This window comes from Octodon degus, unplaced genomic scaffold (genome assembly GCF_000260255.1).
Source record: "Octodon degus isolate 3935 unplaced genomic scaffold, OctDeg1.0 scaffold00005, whole genome shotgun sequence".
Taxonomy (NCBI): domain Eukaryota; kingdom Metazoa; phylum Chordata; class Mammalia; order Rodentia; family Octodontidae; genus Octodon; species Octodon degus.
In genome coordinates, this window is record NW_004524581.1 from 12,357,255 (window position 1) to 12,379,918 (window position 22,664).

Sequence of the window (22,664 nt, forward strand, 5' to 3'; positions counted from 1 at the left end):
TTAAAAATTATATTATATTTTAAAAATAGGATAAAGAATTATATACTTCTCATGTTTGCACATAAGTCCAAAAATCTCACCATATACATCCTTGAAGCAGGACAGTCCCACAAAGCAGACTTTTATAAATGCTTCAATCAATAGAATATACCAGAAATTACACTATATGACTTCTGAGGCTAGTCCATAAAATGCATGACTTTTGAGTTGTTCCTTTGAAATGCTTGCTCTTATAATACAGTCACATTGCTGTGAGGAAACTCAGGCCACAGGGCTTGGGCAAGACTGTGGGTGAGCTGGCCAAGAGTCAGCCTCGGCTTTCAAGGAGACTATAGTGCCAGACTTAATGCAGGAGAGATCCAGTGCTGAAATTGTGAGGTGAGCCCAGTCACCCTCACAACCATGAAAGATGATACTATAAGGACCATTTTTTTTAAAACCATTCAATTTTGGGATGACTTGCTGTTTAAGCAATGGAAAACTAGAACAAATTTTATGATTGTAACAATTTTTAGGTTGGCGACATCTCAGTGGTAAAGTATGTGCTTATCACTGGTGATGCCTTTTGCTCCATCCCCAGCACCACACACAGCCAAACTAGGTTATTTACATGTGTCAACATCTTAATAATTTTTAAAACTTAAGATCATACTGTTGTAACTTTATTTTTTTTGTTATGAAGACCTTGCCTTTTAATTTAATTTTGTATATAAAATGGTCAAATACATTAAAGTATGAATTCGCTGACTAATATCCATTTCACAATGTTACAAATTGCTCATCAATAACAAATTATACTCAATTTATATATATGAAAGTTAAGGGGATGGGGACATAAAAACTGTGAGAATGGTTACATTAGAGGGCCTTGTAGGGTATTCAAATGTATTATTTCTTGATTTGGGTGTTGATCACCACATGTATTCATTATTCTGATATACTTTAATAAAAATCACAAGAAAAATTTACTAAAATAATATGTGTATGTGTATATAATGCATATGCAGATACACATATTCAAAAATATTAAAGATTACCTTCAAGTAGTGGGATATCAGTAATTTTAATTTACTACTTTAAATTTTCTCAAGTTTTGACAGTGAACACCTATATTCCTAAATTTTAAAAGTTACAAATGGAAAAAAAATTGTTAATTCCCTTTATTTGGTCATAAAAAGTTTAAAGTAGAATGTTATGTAGGAGCTATGCTGAATAAGCTTCACCAAAAACCATCAAAATACATGAATCATGTGATCAAATCTCAAGTTAAAAATCGTAACCATCACTTACATAAAACAGCCATGTGGCAATTCTATTTCCTGTTCCCAGTTCTTTGAAAGCATCTGGTTCATCTTTCTGTGAAAAACAAACAAAACCCCCACCAAATTCAATCATATAAATTTCAGTAATGTTAATACTCCAGTGACAACTGAACATCAGTTAAAGATTATAAAGTAAATAATTAAATATAAAGAATATCTTTAAAATCTCAAAAGGTTCCCATGTAATTTATAGATGATTATCAACACTACCCACTTAAGTACTTGGTGGTTGTTGACTCAGCTTGTGTACTGTATATTTTTTTACACAATTACTGAACAAAAAAATAGCCATATTCTTAGCCTAAACAATGAGAACTACTATCAACCTACCACAGACTATTTTAAAAATTAAGATCTACAATTTTATCTTCCAAAAAATAAGACACAAGAGCCACCTTTTAGCTATATTCATGAAATTTGTTCGCCATGGGTAAAAATTTTACTATGAGATTTACTTTCAACTCACAAACCCACTCAAATCTTTAGTGTTATTATGACTGTCTTTCTTTTGGATAGTTGACACTTTAATCAGGCTGGAAACTGCATAACCAGCTATTTAAATCTAAATTAAAATATCCCTTGGCATTAGCCAAAAAACTATCCAGAGGTCCTTGAACTGAACTGTGGTACATTCATACCATGGAACAATAGTCAGCAATAGATAGAACTCACTACTGATGCATAGAAGAACTTGAGAGAACCTCAGGGCGATTATGGTAGAAAGACAATCTCAAAAAGATACATGCTGCACGGTTCCATTCATGTAGCATTCATGAATTAGCATTATTAAAAACAACAGATTGGCTACCAGCAGTAGGGATGGAAGGAGACAGGGTATGTGGAGTCCACAACAGAATCTTGTGACAAAGTGTTACAGCGTGACTAGGGTAATTACACAAAGCTACACATGTGATAAAACTGCATAGAAATGAATGAGCTCTTGGCCAATACCAAATTCCTGGTTTTGACAGTGTGCTACAGTTGTACAAGGTATTGACCCTGGGCCAACTGTGGGAAGGGTCTGTGCGACCTCCCTGTACATGTGTATTGTCTCTTCCTATCAGTCAATATTTATTTCAAAATCAAAAGCTAAAACAATACAATTTAGTTTTGTTAGATGAGGGTTGTCATGGTAGTCATTCACATCATCAAAGCTCCTCTCACAAATAACAGTAAAATCTATTCTTTGCAGGTCTTCATAGAAAAAGAGCTCAGGATTCTAGGACTGGGCCATGAAAGGGCTATTATATAATACAGACTATGTTTTCTTTCCAACAATTCTATCCTCCTTTTTTTTTTTTTTTACTTATTTATTTTGCAGAACTGGGGATTGAACTATCCTTCTTTAATAATGGTGATACATCAAGACCACTGAGATATGTGACATATTCATTAGAATTTTAACTATAATAAACCTTATAAGTTTTAGTAATTATCATTTATAGTTAAATATATTAAGTAAGAAGAGACCAATATTTATTAATTTTAAATCAAAAGTCCCTGCCTAGCAACACAAACTTTTTTTTTAAACATAGTGTTCAGTTTTGTTTTGTTCTTTTAATTTTTTAATTTTTTTTTTGGTGGAACTGGGGATTGAACATCAGGCCTTTATGCTTGCCAGGGAAGTGCTTATTCCACTGAGCCATCTCCCCAGCCCTCAACACAAACACAAACTTTTAAAAAACTGTTTTAATATTACTTACCTTATTCTCCAGCACAGTATCTTTGCATTTTTTATGTTTTGTTTGTTTTCTAGTGTTTTGTTTTGTCTTTTGAAATGAGATCTTACATTGCCCAGGCTGCTCTGGAACTCCTGGAATCTGCCTTGTCCTCCCAAGTTACTGGAATGACTAGGTATGCACCACTGCACCCAGATTCTTGTATATTTTTATTTTCCTTTTTTTTTTTTTTTTGGCAGAACCAGAGATTGAACTCAGGCCCTTGAGTTTTATTTTTATTTTTCTATCTTAAAATGTGGCCTGGTAATTGGTTCACTAATTCACTTCATATATTTCTAAATTATTTTTATCTTACCCATTACATTTTAAATATTATTTTTAAGATTTTCCTTTTGCTTACTTTTTAAATATGCTAAATCATTTTGATAGTTTGTTATTTGTGTCCCTCCAACCCCCCCACACACATTATGCACTTACTTTTTGCATTCTGTGTCTGACAGTTTATAGTATCTAAAGTCCTGCAGAAGTCTAAATTGGTTGGTTGCTTTGGTCTTACCGACAGTGCCTTATTACCAGTTAGTGATTTTGTTTTAAGTGACTACATATTTAGCTGAGAATGAGTTAAATATCTTAGAATGAGGAGTTGTACTCCAGGGAAGAAATGAATTTGCTTCTGCAAAATTAAGAACACTAGCAAACTGAACAATTGTAATTTCTTCTCTTCCAGAGTAGTAAAAATTCAAATCCAGGATTGCACAAAGGCAGGCCTATATTTTAAAATTCCCAGAAGCAGCATATATACACACCCAGCTGTGATGGAAACAGAACATTCTCCTTCAGGCTCCTACCTAAAAGCAGGTTATTTTCAAAGTCATCCTCTATTCATGAGGATACTGCCCTACTGGAGACTTGGATGTAATGCATGAGTCTCAGGTTCAGCAGCCTACACTGTGGCAGCTCCCTTAAGAGTTGATAATCCACAAAGCCTCAGGTCCCTAGAGGAATGTGCCCCCAGCCTCAGCTTTAATGTTGCCCCACTTTAATTATGTAAATTTAGGCTCCAGGTCTCTTTGTTCAGTTTCATCTTTAGGTACATCCTTTACTTGTTTCTAGACTTACCAATCCACTTACCTACGTACCTTAACTGTTTGGTACACAGGAATATTTTACTGCTGAAAGACTTCTAGGGGGGATCTACTTCCACAAATTTCAAACAGGCTATGTACTTCTAATATCAAAATACTTTAATACTTCTGTGCTCATCTCTACACTGTCCAGTCTTAGCAAGAGTCCTGTCAAATCAGTGCTGCCAAAAGATGTTCCTGTATCCTCAATATCTGATCAACATTGATACCTAATCAGATTCTTCATCTTCCACATTCCCAGGGGACATATGACCTCCCAACCCTGACAGCATCAGGAATCCTGTTAGGTCCAGGTAGCTAGAATCCTTGCGTACTTCTTTGGGTAATTTTTCTTTTACTGAGTGCCTCCCTGCTCCTTGCCTATAAATTCCTACCTTTCCGTATTGCATGTGAAGTTAAACTTAGTCAAATGTTAGGAAAATATTTTCTTCAACAGTATAATGTCTAGGTGCCCAGCTACTTCAGTAGAGCATGATACTCTTAACAGTGTAATACCTAAGTTTCAGTGATTGATTATGGTCTCTATTTTTCTTACCCGTGCAAAGTCAAAATGAGGTTCATATTGTCCCCCAACTCCATAATTTGCTACCTGAAAGGAAAAAACAAAGTATGAATGAAAGAACTGTCAAGATTATTATTCAAAAAAATCTAAGTCTCATTTTGGTCCCTTATATAGATACTGCAAAAGAAATGAAAAAATATTTTAAAATCAATGAAAAATTTGAAGTAAACAGATGGAAAATTGAGGATAAGCTATTATGTGCTTTTTCTTTAGCAAATATTTGAGGATGTGCATTTCCTTGAAGTAAAATCCTGAGATTTCTATTTTTATAATTATTTCCTTTGAAATTTAAATAAAATAAAAATGTTTGGGGGCACTGGAGATTGAACCCAGGGTCCTGTGCATACCAACCTAGCACCTTCCACTAAGCTATATCACCACCCTTTTGTGAGACAGGGTATTGCTTAGTTGCCCAGACTGGCCTCAAACTTGTGATCCTTCTGCCTCTGTGTCCACCTCTTGAGGACAAATTATTAAGTTTTTAAAAAAATAAAACACTATATCTATCAATACTTTTCATATTTTAAACTGCAACTGATGTGTGTCACTGCCAAGACAATGACACTCATAAAAATAATGAAGTTGGACTCACCCACCCTCACAAAACCACATATAGAAATTAATTTAAAATAGATCAAAGACATGAAGAAAAGTATAAACTATAAAATGTTTTGTGCCAGTGGGGTAGCTCAACAATACACTGTGTGTTTGGTGCTTGAGGCTACAAGTTCAAGCCCCAGCATCAAATATGAAAACTGTAAAACTCTTAGATGAAAGCATAAGTGCAAATCTTGGAGACTTTGGATTACACAATGGTTTCTTAGACATTTAATCAAACTTCATTAAAATAAGTAAGTTTTTTAAAAAATCAAGGGCCAGGGATTGGCCTGTGACACAGCGTGTAGAATCAGTGGCATAGCGTGTAGTCCTAAGTTTGATTCCTGGTACCAGAGGGGGAAAAAAAAGATATCAAAGACTCACTGGAAGAAAGCCTTTCTAATAAATGGTGCTGGAAAAACTGACTTTCCACATGCCAAAGATTAAAATTAGACCTGTATCTTTCACTATGCAGAAAATGGATCAAAGATCTAAATATTAAAACAGAAACATTAAGTCTGCTGGAAGACAGAATAGGTAGAACTCTTGAAAGTATAAGGGTAGGCAAAAACTTTATGAACAAAACTTCAATTGGACAAGAACTATCACAGAAAATCAACAACTGGAATCTCATCTTATTAGAAAGCTTTTTTTCACAGCAAGAGAAACCACCAACATAGTGAAGAGACAACGCACAGTGTGGGAAAAAGTGTTTTCTAGCTGTTTCTCGGGCAAAAGATAATTATCTAGAATATATAAAGACCTCAAAATATCAAGCCCTTCAAACTTAAAGACCCAATCCAAAAATGGGCATCTGAGATGAATATACACTTCTCAAATTAAGAAGTACAAATAGGGGCTGGGGAGATAGCTCTGCAGTCTAAGCACCTGCCTGGCAAGTGCAAGAACCCGGGTTTGATCCTTGGTACTCCATGCCATGTGGGCCACCAAAACTGGGCATGGTGATGCACACCTTTAATCCCAGTGCTGGGAGGTTGAGAAAGGATCACTATGAGTCCAAGCTGCATAGCAAGACCCTGTACCAAATAAATAAGATTTTTTTTTAAATCAAAAATAAAGAAGTACAAACAGCAAATATGTGAAAAATGTTCAACATTACTAGTCATTCAAGAAAAGCAAAGTAAAACCACACTGAGATTTCATCTCACCCCAGAAAGAATAGGCTATTATCAAGAAATCAGCCAAAAACAAATGCTGGAGGAGCTTTGGGGAAAAAGGAACCCTTCTCCACTACTGCTGGTGGGAGTGTAGACTGGTGCAACCACTGTGGAAATCAGTATGGATATTCCTCAAAAAATCTAGGACTAGAGTTCCATTTGACCTAGCTATTTTTGGTATCTTCCTAGAAGAACTAAAAGCATCACACCACAGCAATATAGGCACACCTATGTTTACAATGGCAGTTTGGAATAGCCAAATCTTGGAAACACAAATGCCCATCAAATGGACATTTGTCAAATGCCTACCTGACAATATGATCACTATGTACATCTAAAATGTGATCAAATGTATATCTAAAAATGTGAGCACTTTGTATATCCCTTTATCAAAATGCATAAAGATGTGTACTGGAGGCAAAACTGTCTGCACTTCAGGTATCCAGGACAAGGCCGCGGCCTCTCAGGAGTATGGCAGGGCCCCATGAAGGTGTACACATCTCAGGGAGCTATTGCTATAGTGCCTTGACTTTCACCTGATAACAGTTTTCTCCCTTGCTTCCCATGTAGCCATCAAGACTTGCTGTTCGGCCAACAGATTATATTTTCTGCCTGTCCCAAATTCTACCCCCACTTAAAGTCTCCATAAAATTATTCATATGCTGACTGTATGAATAAACACACTGTGGGTGCCAGACAGTTTCTTTCTCCCATCAGGTGGGTGCCACCTGACCTCAGCTTTTGTATATTGATTCCTGTCTGTCTTTATCCCCCAGTGCCCTCCCTCCAGAGTTTCATGAGCTGTGCCAGACATGGAAAAATTTTTTCTTTATACAATGGAATATTACTCTGCTATAAAGAAGGATAAACTTGAGACATTCCTAGGTAAATAGATGCATCTTGAGATTATACTCAAGTGAAATAAATGAGACACGTGTAAATACTGCATTTTTTCCCTGGTGTAAGAAACAAAGTATAAATAAGGACCAAAGTGTGTAACAGATATCAAACAAGAAGAACATGTTCAAATGGAGAGGGAAGGAGGAAAGAAAAGAAGGAAAAGAAAAAAAACGAGAAAAGGAAAACTTGGAAACAAAGCTTTTGTAAATGGGGAGTGGAGGACGGGTTGAAGGGAGTGTAGGGGAATGGGAGAAAAACAAGTTATATTATATACAGGTACAAATTCTCTACAATGAATGTGATCACTATGTATATCTAAAATGTATCAATAAAATCTGATCAGAAAAACAATTAACAAGGGCCAGCCTGATAGCTCAGTGGACTAAAACACCTGCTTAGGCAGAGCGCAGCGTTCCTGGGTTTGATCCCCAGGCCTGCCATGCTGGCCTTGCCCCCAGGGTACCGTGACACAGCTACTGAGACTGGGTGTGGTGGCATGAGCCTGTAATCCCAGTGCTTGGGAGGCTGTAAACAGGAAAATCACTAAGAGTTCAGTCTACATAGTGAAACCCTGTAGACCCTGCCTTAAATACGGAAAAGAAAAACAAGTTTTGTGCCAATGGGTACCATCAAGAGTGAAAAGACAAGTCCTACAATGATAGCATGTATTTGCAAAAGTTATTTACCTAACAAGGGTCTAGCATTAAGAATATACAAAGAACACTTAACAGAGACACAAAATACAATTGAACAATATGTACAAAAAGTGCTCCATATCATTAATCATCAGGAATATGCAAATGAAAACCATGAAATAGAAACTTCAGCCTCACTAGAATAGCTATACTGAAAAGCAAAAATGGGACAATAGCAAGTGTCAACAAGGTTGCAATGAAACTGGAACCTTGATACAGCCACCTTAGTAGCTCCTCAAATGCTAAACACAGAGTTATTATATAAGCCAGAAAATACACTCTAGGAGTGTATATTTAAAGAAACTTAGGGGGCCTACCCCTTAGCTCAGTTCTTTAAGTGGCTGCTTCAACAAAGCAGTCAGGCTCAGGCTGCTGTGGTTCTATCCCCACAACACTCTAGCCAGCCAAACCTGCCCTGAAGGCATTCGGAGAAAAAAAAAAAAAAAAAAAAAAGAAACTTAAATATTTGTTCACAAAAATCTTACACATGAATGTTCACAAGAGAATTATTTTTAAAAGACCAACAGTCAATTGTCCACCTAACAGGTAGATCACCTAAGGAATGAAAAACAAAATTAGTACACTTAATCAATGGTACTGTTACATACTGTTTATTTGCTGGTATATTTATACTCAATGGAGGTTTATTTGTCTTGTCTCTTTGGAACAGGGTCTCACTATGTAGCCCAACTGACTTTGAACTCAATCCTCCTGCCTAAGCTTCCTGAGCACTAGGGTTACAGGCATCTACCACCATGCCTGGCTCTTGACAGTTCATGTTTTGACAAAACATGAGCAATCACAATTTCTTCCACTGATTATTAAAATTGCTTTGCAGACTTTCAGCTTTTAGGTCACTTTTTATAGTCCCAAACTCAAATGTCAAGGACTCTCACCTATTCAGTGTAAGGAAATCTCACTGGAAGCACCTCCTGAAGTGTGAAAAGAACTGGAGGCCTACCTGTAATTCTTCTGCTGTGGACACATCTAGTCCTGTCAGATCTTGTATCCTCATGTTAATTCGAGACACCACGGGGTTTTCATAGCCAGAGAGCCAGGCACTAAGGACATGACAAAAAAATAGCTTTATTAATATTATTTCATCACATGATGTCAAATAGCTGTAATTTTAAAAATCATATAAGACAAACTTTTAAGGCATTCAGTTGATCTGTTTTAACATGATTTTTATAATGACGAATATCATAATTTTTAGAAGATGTTACATTTTACAATTAGAAGTTGGGAAGGAAAAAAACTAATCTCATAATTTTTCTATGAAAAACAGGTGGGTTAACAAAAGCTGTCTGAATGGAGGTCATCTTTCCTGGTGACTGTGCCCTCTACATGAGGTCTCAGCTGTCTGCCTCGAGTGATTACCTGGCTCTGCAGACACATGTGATGGTGCCCAGCTCACACTAAGAATTTCTAAAATTCTAGCCAAATACTTTACAAATGCAAAGCAATTGCTCTTTCTATATAAGGTACCAAAACTGACTGGGTGCAGGTCAAAGGGTCTTCAGCCTTGATCTATCTTAAGGCTAATACTATTTACAGTTAAGAAGTGCATACATTACTTGATTAAATAAAAATAAGTTTTATAAGAGTACAAACCCACTAAAGTGGTTATAAAGTATTGGTAAGAACATAGAATCCTCATACCTTGCTGATGGGAATAAAAAATGAAAAGCCCCTTGGCACATCACTAAATGTTAACACAGAATTACTATATCATCTACCAATTCTACTTCTTCCTATATATCCATGAGAAATGAAATATGTCTACACAAAACCTTGTTACTGAAATATTCATAGAGCATTACTAAGAGCCAAAAAAGTGACAAATAAACTGATAGAGACCATACAATGTGGTATATATCTATAAATGGAATATTATAGCATAAAAAAGGAATGAAGTACAGATTATGCTACAACATGAACAGAACCTTAAAAGCATTACATTAAATGAAGGAAGCTGGACATCAAAGGCCACATGATTCCACTTACATAAAATGTACAAAACAGGTAAATTAATAGACACCAAAAGTGGATTAGTGGTTGCCGACGATGGGGTCAAGGGTTGGTGGGAAGTAACTACCAATGATTATAGGATTTTTGTGGGGTGAGGGTAACAAAAATGTTCTAGAGTTGAATGTAACGGTTCCACAACTGAAGATTTAAATGACTGAAACATATATTTTAAAAGAGTGAAATTTACACTGTGAAACTGTATCTTTATTTTTAAAAAGGCACCCCCAGTGTGAGGCCTGGGGTTCATTTCGCAGATTCTTAAATAATAAAATAAGACCCCCTCCCCAAATTCAACTATCTCTTTTATATATGCTACTGACTGTCCAATCTTATCAACTTTTTTTATTTCTTCCCTTCAATTTTATCAGTTCTTTTCTCTGAAGCTTTGATTCTACGGTTTATCACTTCAACAATATTTTTGCTAAAAGTCTTATTTATTTTTAATGTATTTAGTACAGGGCCTACAGGGTTTTCAGCTTCCTATGTGCTGGGATTATATGTGAGCACCACCACCCCAGTCTCAGCATGCCCCGGGGACAGGGCCAGCATAGCATGCTGGGGATTGAACCTGGTCCCTGAGCCTGTCTAACAGGCGCTTTACCCTGCTGAGCTATCTGACCAGCCCCTAAAAGCCTTATTTATTTATTTATTTTATTTATTTTTAGGACAGGGTATACAGCGACCCACTGCATAGATCAGATTTGTTGTCATCCTCCTATTTACAGCCTCCCAAGTGCTGGGATTACAGGCATGTGCCACCACACCCAGTCTCCTAAAAGCCTAATTTAAACATGGTCCTGAATGAATGTTTGTCTCCAAGCTTATACCCATGACACTAAATGTATGTAGTGGACAGGTATGTTCCACTAAAAATTTTGAACAACAATTTCAAATTGTCCTCATGTTTATTTTTTTCTCTATTCAGAACCCTCTCCACTCAGACAATAACATGCATTCTACTTCACAGAGAAACCATGAAATTTACTGGCATCTAAAGTCACTGCTTTTTGTAGTTCATTTCAGTTCCATTCTAGTATGGATAGAGATTTCTCTCTATTGTCTATGGCTAATCCTCTAAGATTCTATCCCCTCCTGCCACCTAAAGAACCACAAATCACAGATCAGCCCTTTCCATCTTATATGATCATCTTCCTCCTCTTAACAGTTCTTCCTAAAGTTTTTAATTAGGCTTGCTTTTCCCTCAATAAAAATAAAAAAAACTCTTTCCCACAATTCTCTATCTCCTGCCAGTTACCAAACTTTCCCTCCTCTTCAAGCCAACTTTTTCAGACTCATCTTTGAACCCATTTTAATCTAGCTTTAGACCCTCATCACTCCAACAAAATTGCTCTACCATGCCACCAAATTAAATGGCATTTTCTCATTTTTACTGTTTTATTTGCTTTAGTGATGTTTGGCAACATTCTTTCATTCTGGAAGTTGTCTTCCTCAAACACTCATCCTCCAGGTACCCTTAATTTTTTCCCTGTGTCTACTCACTGTTATAACCATACAGCCCACAAAGCCTGGCACACAGTAGATGCTTAAATATTTGCTGAATGAACAAACCCTGAAGATTTCTTAAAATGAATGCATGATTACCCTACTTTGCCAAAATTGTCACTTTTAGAAGTCTCTTGTGAATTCATCAAAACTGGTTGAGTACAGTTGATACATATTTTAATAATTCATTTTTCCCAGTCTGACCAAGCTCCTCACACAACTAACCTGGTATGTTATGTCAACATACCATACTATCTGTTCTGTCTGGAAACAGCTGGACACATTTTTCAACTTTATAAGCAAACTACTAGGGATTTTTCCAGGTAACTGCAATGCATGATTAATAAGTGCTCTAATAAGGCTTCAAACTAACCTAACTCCTCCTGGAACCTATTACCCAAGAAAATCTGGCTTCTATTATCTTCAACTACTCTTGCTACTCGTACCAACATTGAGGTATGCTTTCTTGATTTTTTTTTTTTCTTGCACTTTAGTGGAATCATTATCCTGCAGGCTTAAGAGGCAGGTTTTTCTGTCTATGCATTTCAATCTCCTATTTCTAACACTACACGCTTTTTACTCCAGCAGTTACTACCTCTCTTTATCTTTAATCTATTCCTTGTAAATGTCTAATTTTTACTCTTTTGCCCAGTCTCTTGCTACCAAGAAAACCTTTAATTTTTGCTATTCTATTCAATTATCGTTCAAATGTCTCACTGCACTCCTTTAAAATTAAAAAAAAAAAGCACAAAAGGTTACTCAACAAACAGTCATGAGACACTGGATAGCCACATGCAAAGAAAAAAGTTGGACTCCTACCTCATGTTTTATTTTTAAAAATTTAATAAATATAGATCAAACATCTAAATATCAGTGCTTAGGAAAAAACAGAAGAATAAAACTGCGACCTTAGATCAGGAAATGGCTGATATCTAACAGGTACAGCTGAGCATGGTGGCATGCACCTATAATCCCAGCTACTCAGGAGGCTTGGAAGGAGGATCACAAGTTCAACACCAACTTGGGCAACTTAGATCTGTCTCAAAAAATAAAAAGTGCTGAAGATGGATGTAGCCCAGTGCCAGAGTACTTGCTCAGCATGGGTAAGGCCCTGTATTTGGTTTTAAAAAATACATATATGTGTGTGCAGGAGCATGTACCTGTAGTCCCAGCTACTTAGAAAGCTGAAGCAGAAGCACCCTTTGAGCCCAGGAATTCAAGGCCATCCTGGGCAACAAAGAGATCTTTTTTTTTTCTTTTCTGTATTTTAGGGAAGGATCTACAGGGTGTTCAGGGTCTCACTACTAGATCGGACTCATAGTGATTCTCCTGTTTACAGCCTCCCAAGTGCTGGGATTACAGGCGTGCGCCACCATGCCCAGTCTCAATCGCCATCTCAGCACGTCCTGGGGATGGGGCCGGCATGGCAGACCCTGGGGATCAAACTCCTGGCCGGTGCGCCTGCTTGCAGGTGCTTTAATCTGCTGAGCTATTTCCAGGCTCTGAGAGATCTTATCTTGAGAAGAAAAAAAAAGTAATGTACAGGAAACAGAAGGAAAAACAAACTGATTAAAATGAAAATTCTTATGTGTTTTGTAAATCAAAAATCTGATAAGACTTTTTCCTAAAATACATAAATTCTTATTGAACTATTACATCTCCACAAGACAGTGCAATTTAACAACTGGCAAAGGATCTAAGTAGATATTTCTCAAAAAAGATAAGGAAATGTCTAAAAAGCACATGAAAAGTGCTTGGCTTCACGAACTGTCATGGAAATACAAATCAAAACCACTATGAGGCCAGGCACAGTGGGGCCCATCTATTAGTCCCAGCTGGCTGGGAGGCAAGAGAAACATTTGACCCTAAGAGTTCAGTACCAGCCTGGGCAACATGGTGAAACCTTATTTCAAATAAAACAAAACTCCCACCCCCTCCAAAAAAATAACCCACAATGAGATATTACTTAACCCCTATCAGGATGACTATGTCCAAAAAGAAAAACGATAAATTGGGTACAGTGGTGACCCTCCTGTATTTCAGGGCTATCCTTAACTACTTCGGAGACCCTGTTTCAAGAGAGTGACAGTAACATGTTAGCAAGGATCTACAGAAACCAGAACCCTCATAGAGAACGCTGCTGGTGGCAGTGTAAAATGGTACAGCCACATTGGGAAAAGCCTGGCAGTTTCTCAAATGATTATACAGCTATAATATGGGCCAATAATCCTACTTCTAGGTATAACATCAAATGTAAAAGTCTGCTCTTACAAAAGCTTGTACACGGACGTTCACGGCAGCATTTTAGTAATGAAAATCTGTGTATATCTTTGCATATTTTTGAGATTATCTCTGCAGAATAAATTCCTAGAGGTAGAAATGCTCAACGCCATATGTGTGTGTGTGTGCGCGCGTGCGCAAATATATAGATTAAGTCAAATAACTCTCTGAAAATGTTGCAGTGAATTTTTTTTTTTTAATGTATTTGGTACAGGATCTCACTACACAGCTGGGACTCATGGTGATCCTCTTGTTTGTAGCCTCCCCAGCACTGGATTACAGGTGTGCCCCACCGCACCCTCTGCACCCACAGCGCCTAGGGGCAGGGCTGCACAGCTTGCAGTACCAGGGATTGAACCCTGGTCCCTGCACTTGCCTAAGCAGGCACTTAGTCCACTGAGCTATCGCACCAGTCCTGCTGCAGTGATTTATTTATTTATTTTTTGTAACGCATTAAATTTTTTTTTAATTTTTTTTTTTTTTTTTTTTTGTTGTTGTTGTTGTTGTTGTTGTTTTGTGGCGGAACTGGGGACTGAACTCAGGTCCTTGTGCTTGCCTGGGAAGCACTTATTCCACTGAGCCATCTCCCTGGCCCAATTTTTTAAAAATTTTTTTTCCATAATTTTATTGAGAGACAAATAGCAATGAGACAGTTTCAAATCAAATTGGTAGGACAGTTTCAATAATTAACACATTGCATACTGTCTTCCTAGTGGTTATTTGCTGTACAAATTGCAGACATGACATCCTATTTACAAACACTATTACAACAAATCCCTCTATTCATGCTGCAGTGATTTATACTTGCCCATCTCATAAAATCCTTTCCAGTATCAATCTTCTTATTCTTTATCCATCTTTGAGGCAAAAGTGGTTTTTCTTAACAAGTTTTCATTTGCACATTTTCTTATAAAAGAACTCAATGGAAGGCAAGGGGTGGAGCATTTAAAGCCAATGAAAAGTATAGGTTTTTAAAACTGTCATTTGATTGTGCTTCTTTTGTAATTATTGCAAAAGAAAATGATTCTACTGATGCATGGGAAGTCATTTCACTTACTCTGACTTCCATGTAAAAGTCTAGCAAGACGCTTCTTAACTACAGGACCATATTCATTTAAAGCATTTTATTAATCTGAATCCCATTCATTACTGCCAATCTGTCTTCAGTGACTCTACTGTAAACCTACCAGGTATTTTATGAATTTAGTTCTGAATGTACATTGTTGAAACAGTGCTAAAAATTCAGAAGTGATAATTATACTGAAAGTGCCCATTTTTCTAGGTCCTGGATGTGCTTGCTGTATTGTATCAAGTCATCAGAAATCGAAGTTTCTTCCTTCTAATACCCACAGCTTTAAGTTAGAATCTAAAGTTACACCACTTACTTTAATAGGAAAAGTCATTTGAAGATTATTTCTTCATCCAATTATAAAAGAAAATTTCTCCAAAGTTATTCAGTGTTTTCCCACAAAACACATACAGTATTTAATACCAGGAGAAAGAAAAAAAAACCTCCTTTTTTCAAATAACTATACATACCCCTAATTTTCATTAAAAACTATTGAAAATGGGAAGAAAATGTTTAAATGAGAAGGGAAACAAGGGAGGGGTAAGGGAAAGAAGGGGCAAGAAAAAAGAACAGAAGAAAAATGTAAACAAAGCTTTTGCAAACAAGGGGAAGACCAGCTGTAGTGGCACACACCTGCAATCCCAGCACTCAGGAAGCTGAGGCAATCACTTCAAGTTTTGGTGCTGTCTATCATTTATATGAGCATTCACCTAACTTTAGTGTTTCTGGATAGTCTTACTTTTAACTTTTTAATAAACGCCATCTTACCTTCTGACCTCTGAGCATGTCTTTTTCTAGGTCTTTTTCCTGTCATGCCCCTGAAAGCATTGGTGTGGAAAGCTGGACTGGCCTGCCTAAGTAACTCTTGAGACCCAGGTAGGTATTCAGGACTTTTGAGAGTTAGCTGACACTTTGAAATGGAAGTGTTTACCTTATAGCAGTTGGAAAAGCTACAGACCAAAGTCTCTACCCTGGTTCCCAGTTGCCTAAAAATATTCTTAATATTTGTAATTATGCTCAATTGCCAATAATCTTCATGTTATATTCAATACAGTCACTACCATAAAGGTGACCGTATTGAGTATTTGTTTTTTTCTTGAATGTCCTCTCCAAGTTGAGGGCCCTAAGAAGTTTATACATTGTGAGTCTTTAATCTTGCCAGCCATAACCTTTCTACTTTGGTGCCCCACTGGATCTATTTCAGTGGGCATTCAGTTACTATTTTTTGGTGAATGAATGTATTTCTTCTATGTTCCAGACACTGGAAGAATACAGATATTGTATCTAATATGAGAAATATCAGCAAATAGAAATGTAATATAAAGCATAGTGTTGAAAGACATGTAAGAAAGGGAGAGAAAGTTTTCTGTATTCTGTTTTTTCTTTTATTCTGCCTTCTTGGGATAGTTTTTCTTGGATTTTAGTCTTTCTTACCCTATTTATTTTTATTTTTATTTTTATTTTTTTCCTTACCCTATTAGCTTTGAAGTTCCTTCCTTTTTATTTTAATGGTTAAACAATTATATAGATATCCTTTTCAGAATTTAATATTAAGCAATATTTTTGTCCTCTTTCAGTCAATTCAAGAACGTTGAATACTTAAACTCACTTCCTTCCTTCTTTTGATGAAACCATTACTATCAAGTATTTCAAGTCCATGGGCTTTACTAGACTATAGACATATAAAGCTTTAAATCTTACTGTTTTTATTTTTCTATCAGAATTTATGTCTACTGAAAAATTCTTTCAGAGATAGATTGTATAGTTTAAAAATACTTATCTAACTATCTAAAAAGAAAATATGACAAAGCTGAGGCAAAAGGATTGCTGCAAGTTCAAGACCAGCCTGAACTGCATAGGAAAACCCTATCTCTAGAAGACAGGAAATGAATGAATGAATGAATGAAATGAAAAAAAGATGCAAGATGTATTATGTGTAGGTTCAAATTCCTTATGATGAATGTTACTATGTATATCTAAAATGTACCAATTAAAATTTTTTAGTTAAAAAAATAAAAAATAGTCTCATATATCTATCTTCCTTTAGGCCTTAATGACAGGACTTGAGAACAAGTATGTACATTCAATTACAGCATTTTTATAATTTTTCCTTTTCAATCAGATTTAGATGTTTAAAAAAATCGTTATTATCCTTTCAACATATGATTTTAAAGTTTCCTGGAAATGCTGTACCAAGGAAGAAGCATTCCTATGCTTCATATTCTAATATGTGAGAGATGGAGCTTGTGCACAAGTAGGCACAACACCATTTTGGAGATTTGAGTATTGTTATATAAGACCTCCAAAGAAAACGCCGATAATGGAATCTGAACACGAACACTGTCCTTTATAATTAGTTATTTGTGTTGTTTCTTTGGAAAGACAGAAGATAGTTCAGGGCTTAAAATGCCGGTTACCAAGGGCAAAATCTCCAATAATTCGTTCAGTGCTCAGTCTTGGGTAATTACATACATAGTAAACCGAGATCTAGGTCCATTTTATTTATTTCAGTCTGAGAACTACTGTTCAATCCAGTGGAGGGCAGTGTTGTCAAAAGCTACGTCACTTTTTAAAAACTGGAATCAAAAATAAATAAATAAATAAATAATAAAAATTTCTATGACTTTCTGAAATAGAAAATGAGACTTTCATTTTAGAGGTACCCTTCTTACTCCTAGAGAAAAGGAACAGCCTCATCTTCAAAAACACAAGTATCAAGAAGTATCTGAACAAATAAACTTTACTGAATTCCTTTCAGTTTATTACCATTATATCACAACCTCTGTCTCATCATACTTTTGAATGACAGTATAAAAACAGATTTCTTTTTTTTTTTTTCCTGCGGAACTGGGGATTGAACTCAGGCCCTTGCACTTACTCTACAGAGTTATCTCCCTGGCCCCAAACACTATCTATCTATCTATCTATCTATCTATCTATCTATCTATCTATCTATCTATCTATCTCAGTACCGGGGATTGAACTCAGGACCCTGCGCTTGCCAAGCAAGCACTTATTCTACTGAGCTATCTCCCTGGCCCCACAGATTTCTTTTATCTTTTCACTCTTCATTTCTTAAAGCTCTCTGTCAGGTAAAACTTTGAATGTGTAGACTTTTTTCTTGTTACTTTTTTTTTTTTTTTTTGATAGGGGTTTCAGCCAATGAAATCAGTGAAGGTAAGAAAAAAACTTTTTCTTAACGTGGCAAGAGGGCAAGGGGTATATACAGCACAGACAGGAAATTAGAATATGTAGATGGTGATGTTTTGGGTTAATATATCAAGGGCATATGATTCTGCTCCTAAAAGGGTAAGGAAAAACTAAATCTATGTAGTATTCTGTATAGACATCATAATGCTCTTGTTAAGCTTACAGCAGTGATCATCACACTTTTGAGAACTGTGCTAGGTGTCAGGTGCCTCTTATTCTCTCTCAGCACCACAGACACTGAAGCAGGAAGTTCTCAAGTTCCAGGCCAACTTGGTCTATACAGTAAGTTTAAGGCTGGCCTTAATTATACAGAGACCAGGTCTCAAAACACATGTTTTTTCTTTTCTTTTCTTTCTTTTTTTTTTTTTTTTTAGCGGAACCGGGGCTTGAACTCAAGTGCTTATTCTACTGAGCCATCTCCCAAGCCCCCATCTTTTTTCTTTGAGCATCTCAAGTACTTGTTAAAATCTATGTACTTCTTCTATAATTTTCTAGTTAACTGAAGTTTTTATAACCTAGCTTAAAATGATTTTACAATGTCACACTGAAAATACTGGTAATTTATAGAAAATAGTTATTTTTCATTTATCTAACCTACTTTTAAAATATAAGAAATAAATTTTAATATTTGAAAAATTTACATCATTCTTTTTTACATCATTCTTTTTTTTTCCCTTGAACTTAAATTTTCTTTTCTTTCTTATCCTAGAACAGCGGCTCTTAGCAGAAATGGAAGGGCGGAGCCCCTGGACGTGAATGCAGAGAAATCTGCTTACCAGGAGATGTTAGGCAATGTCTAGAAACATTTTTAAGGATTACTATGAAGGAAGGATGCTGAAGCTTCTGAAGGTGGCAGAGATGCTGCCTAACACCCTACGGAGATCAAACAGCCCTGAACAACAAAGAATGACCTGATTCAAAGCATCAGTGTTCTGAGATTGAGAAACCACCTCTAAACGCAATACTTTTTTTGTAAATAAGGAGGGGAAGGGGATTGAAGGGAGGAGAACAGAATGGGGGAAAAAGAGACATCAAGATATATCATGTACAGGTAAATTCCCTATGATGTGATCATTATTTATATCTAAATTGTACCAATAAATGTAATTAAAGAAAAAAGTGATATAACTTATACCTGAAAGTCTTCTATTCATCACGTTATATTTATGCTTATATTTAAAATAAAAATATCTATATAATGGACAAGAAAATATACTTTTCTGGGGTCAGGGAGATAGCTCAGTGGTATAAGCTCCTGCCTGACAAGCACAAGGTCCTGAGTTCAATCCCCAGTACCACCACAAAAACAAAACAAAACAAAAACCCAACACTTTTCTGTATCATGACTTTTTTTTTTTTTTTTAAATGTATTTTGTACAGGGTTTCACTACGCAGCTTGGACTTGTAGTGATCCTCCTGTTTTCAGCCTCCCCAGCACTGGGATTACAGACATGAGCAACCATGCCCAGTTTCGGTGGCTGGCACAGTGTGCCAGGGGATGGGGCCAGCAAAGCATGTGGTGCTGGGGATCAAACCCCGGTCCCTGCGCTTGTCTAAGCAGACACTTAGTCCACTGAGCTATCTCACTGGTTCCATAAAGGACTTTTAATGTTATGATTATTAGTACACATTATCTAAATAAGATTTATGTGAATTAGCTGTTTTATCTGTGGGTATTAGGTTTAAAATAAAACAATTTACTACAATGATATTTATATTTTCATATTTATAAATCTTTTATATGAATAAGTCAATGAAAAAGGAATTCTGTTGTAATGTCACACAATTCTGTGAGTTCTTTCTAAGTTATACACCTGAGTTACACCACAATCTATTTTTTAAAAATTATTTTAGTGATGTATCAGCTAAAAACCTAATTTAGAGTCTCTTCAAATACAACTCAAGTTCTACCTTACCTCTTAGATACTCTGTATTGTGCTGTGGTCAATTTTCCAGTCTCAGGGTCATGTACTGTAGCTCGGCTCAGCTACAAAAAAAAAAAAAGAGAAAGGACAAGGACTTACTCTAGTAGCAGGCAATTTGGAACTTTTGTTGTTTTGTTTGCCAAGCCACAGGTGATTGGAAGGATTCAGGCTGCTCTGGATGGCAGGTAATGGTTTCAAATCAGTAAGAATGTTTACAGAAAGGTGGCAGTCAGAACAGCCACTTCAAAGTTGAGAAAAATAGGTTGACAGATTTTTGCTGTAGATTTATTGTCCTTTCACTTTTTTTAAGAAAAGCATCTGGAACTTTATGTAAATGATATATAGCACTGGGTTTCACAGGAATTTTCCCAGATCTAGAAGTTAAATGTTCTTTAAAATTTTGGAAAAAAAATTAGTCAGAATTGTTTCATTTTTTAAAAACAGATAAAACTGTTTTTCAATATGCAAAATAAAACACAATTAAGTTCAACAAGTAAGTTTTGGAAGACTAAATTCAGAAGCACAATTCTTTCTGCTGCCAACTTTTGAGTCAGCAAGCTTTTAAAAATAAAACTCCAACAGTAGGAGAAACACAGACTATTCCACAATGACAATGATACTGTATAAGACATATGAACAAATGCCAGAATCACTGCAGCCCTTACAAATGTGAGAAAGGCAGAAACACAGACTCTCCTCAGATTAACCAGGCTGCTGCTTTTTATTTCTCACTTTGACCATAAAGGGGAAAAAGAAAACAAATACTAGGCTCTTTCTTAGATACTTGATACCTGATCTTAAAAAAATAAAGCGTATTTTAGCAATTTACTAAACATAACAGATCAGTTCAGGATTACAAACAGAACCTCTAGTTACAAGAAAAAGCCTGTGAAACCCAGAGCAGTTTATCCATGCGATAGCCTGATCATGGGCAATGTGGGGACTTGAGCTGGAGACTGAAAATGACTTATTTCCCCTAAATGAATAAAAACTCCTGTAGGATGCAGAAAACACTCATTAGAGGGCAAAATATGCAGCATACACATCTCTTACCTTTTGCTAATTCTGTAATGTACCGTCTCCAAGTCTCCTGTTATTGGATTTGAAATGGTGGCTCGCCTCAGCTGTGAAGCCAACCATCAAAATAGATGCATTACAAGACAAAACATGAATCACATTTATCCAACCAGTCAGAATTCTGGTGTTTTAACATGGAAGGTGAATAGAGGAAATACCTCCATGTTCTTCCAGGCACCTTGGGTTGAGCCATGAAAGCCAGCTGGTCCTGAGTATTGTGTTTTGTTTTGGTACTGGAGACTGAATTCGGGGCCTTTGCACTAAGCTACACTCCCAAGTCCCCTTAATTTTTTTTTTTTTTTTTAATGTCTCACTAAGTTGCTAAATTCTCCAAGCTAGGCTCAAATTTGTGATCCTCTTGCCTCCATCTCCCAGAGGGCTGGCAGTATAGGATGCCTGGCTAAGGTTTTTACATTTTTAGAAAAATTGTATTTTTGTGTTACTTGAGTAGAGGGTATTCAAACAAAAGACTGAAAATTTTAAATTTCTTTCAGGAGTAAGATGATATGATAATGAAAAGAAACTTCTAAAATTTGAATTGTAAATTATAGCAACAGGAATGTAACATAATTAATGATCTATTTCAAAATCTCCAAGATTACACTAAAATTATTCTTAGTGCTAGAACTATACACAAAGTTAGTACTATTGAAAATTATTTTGAAGTCAATCTCTTCTCTCTTTAAGAGAACCACTCAATAATATATATGGTAAAATAATCTTGCGTTGAGCAGAAGGAAAATAAAAAATTCATCAATGTTAAAACAACAGGAAAGACATGACAGTGATGATAGTAATTTATAACATTTTTTAAACTCTTGTTAACAAAAGAGTATGAAATTTTAAGGCCACTTAATTTACTGATCACAAAATAATTTACACTGAGGAATCTCTGCTGAAAACTGAAGTCTTCAAACCCAGACTAACTGAATGAAAACAGAAAGGGTCTGGCTTACAAACATTCGAGCTGCGAACCTTCACAAGTGTATTGTATAAGACTCACTTTATCAGTCTTTGGAAAAAATTTCAACTTATGAATGCTTACCAGAATAGAACGGTTCACAAAATAATTTCTCAAACTAGGTTTACTAACCACAAATAAAGGATAAAAATTCGAACAAGAATAACAGACTTTGATGTAAGTAGCATTCTGCTCAGTAGTACATTTATTAGAGTTGAACAGCACCTACATGTATCAGATCAGTCTTTTGCATTTATAATCTTTCTTTAATAAAGAATATCAATACGGAAAAGCACTAAAATGTATTATGCAGTGTAAATATCTAGATAATTAAAGTATTTCTGTTAAAACAAGGGTTGGCAAACCCAAATTCAGCTGTTTTTAGAAATAAAGTTGTACTGGAATACAGCCACTTTCAATCATTTTCATATTTTCTTTGGATCTTTTACATCACAATGACAAAGCTGAGCAGTTGCAACAGACCATATGGTCTACAAAGCTTAAAAAAAGTTTACTATCTTGACCTTTAC

At 36.0% G+C, this 22,664-nt stretch overlaps 1 protein-coding gene across 3 annotated transcripts in view; it reads right to left on the reverse strand.

Moving 5' to 3' along the window:
- The window catches only part of P4ha1 (prolyl 4-hydroxylase subunit alpha 1), a 79,439-nt gene that overhangs the window by 11,894 nt on the left and 44,881 nt on the right, over positions 1-22,664 (reverse strand). For 2 of the 3 annotated variants that reach the window (XR_002821696.1, XM_004623996.2), the window contains exons 9-12: positions 20,088-20,158; positions 9,040-9,139; positions 4,682-4,735; positions 1,291-1,356 (exon numbers count right to left, since the gene is read on the reverse strand). Coding sequence is in view for 2 of the 3 variants with exons in the window: in XM_004623996.2 (XP_004624053.1) it covers positions 1,291-1,356; positions 4,682-4,735; positions 9,040-9,139; positions 20,088-20,158 (291 nt within the window). In the remaining variant the exon portion in view is untranslated. Of the gene's footprint in view, positions 1-1,290; positions 1,357-4,681; positions 4,736-9,039; positions 9,140-20,087; positions 20,159-21,149; positions 21,221-22,664 lie in introns of all 3 variants that reach the window. The other variant, XM_004623995.2, reaches the window with a different exon arrangement.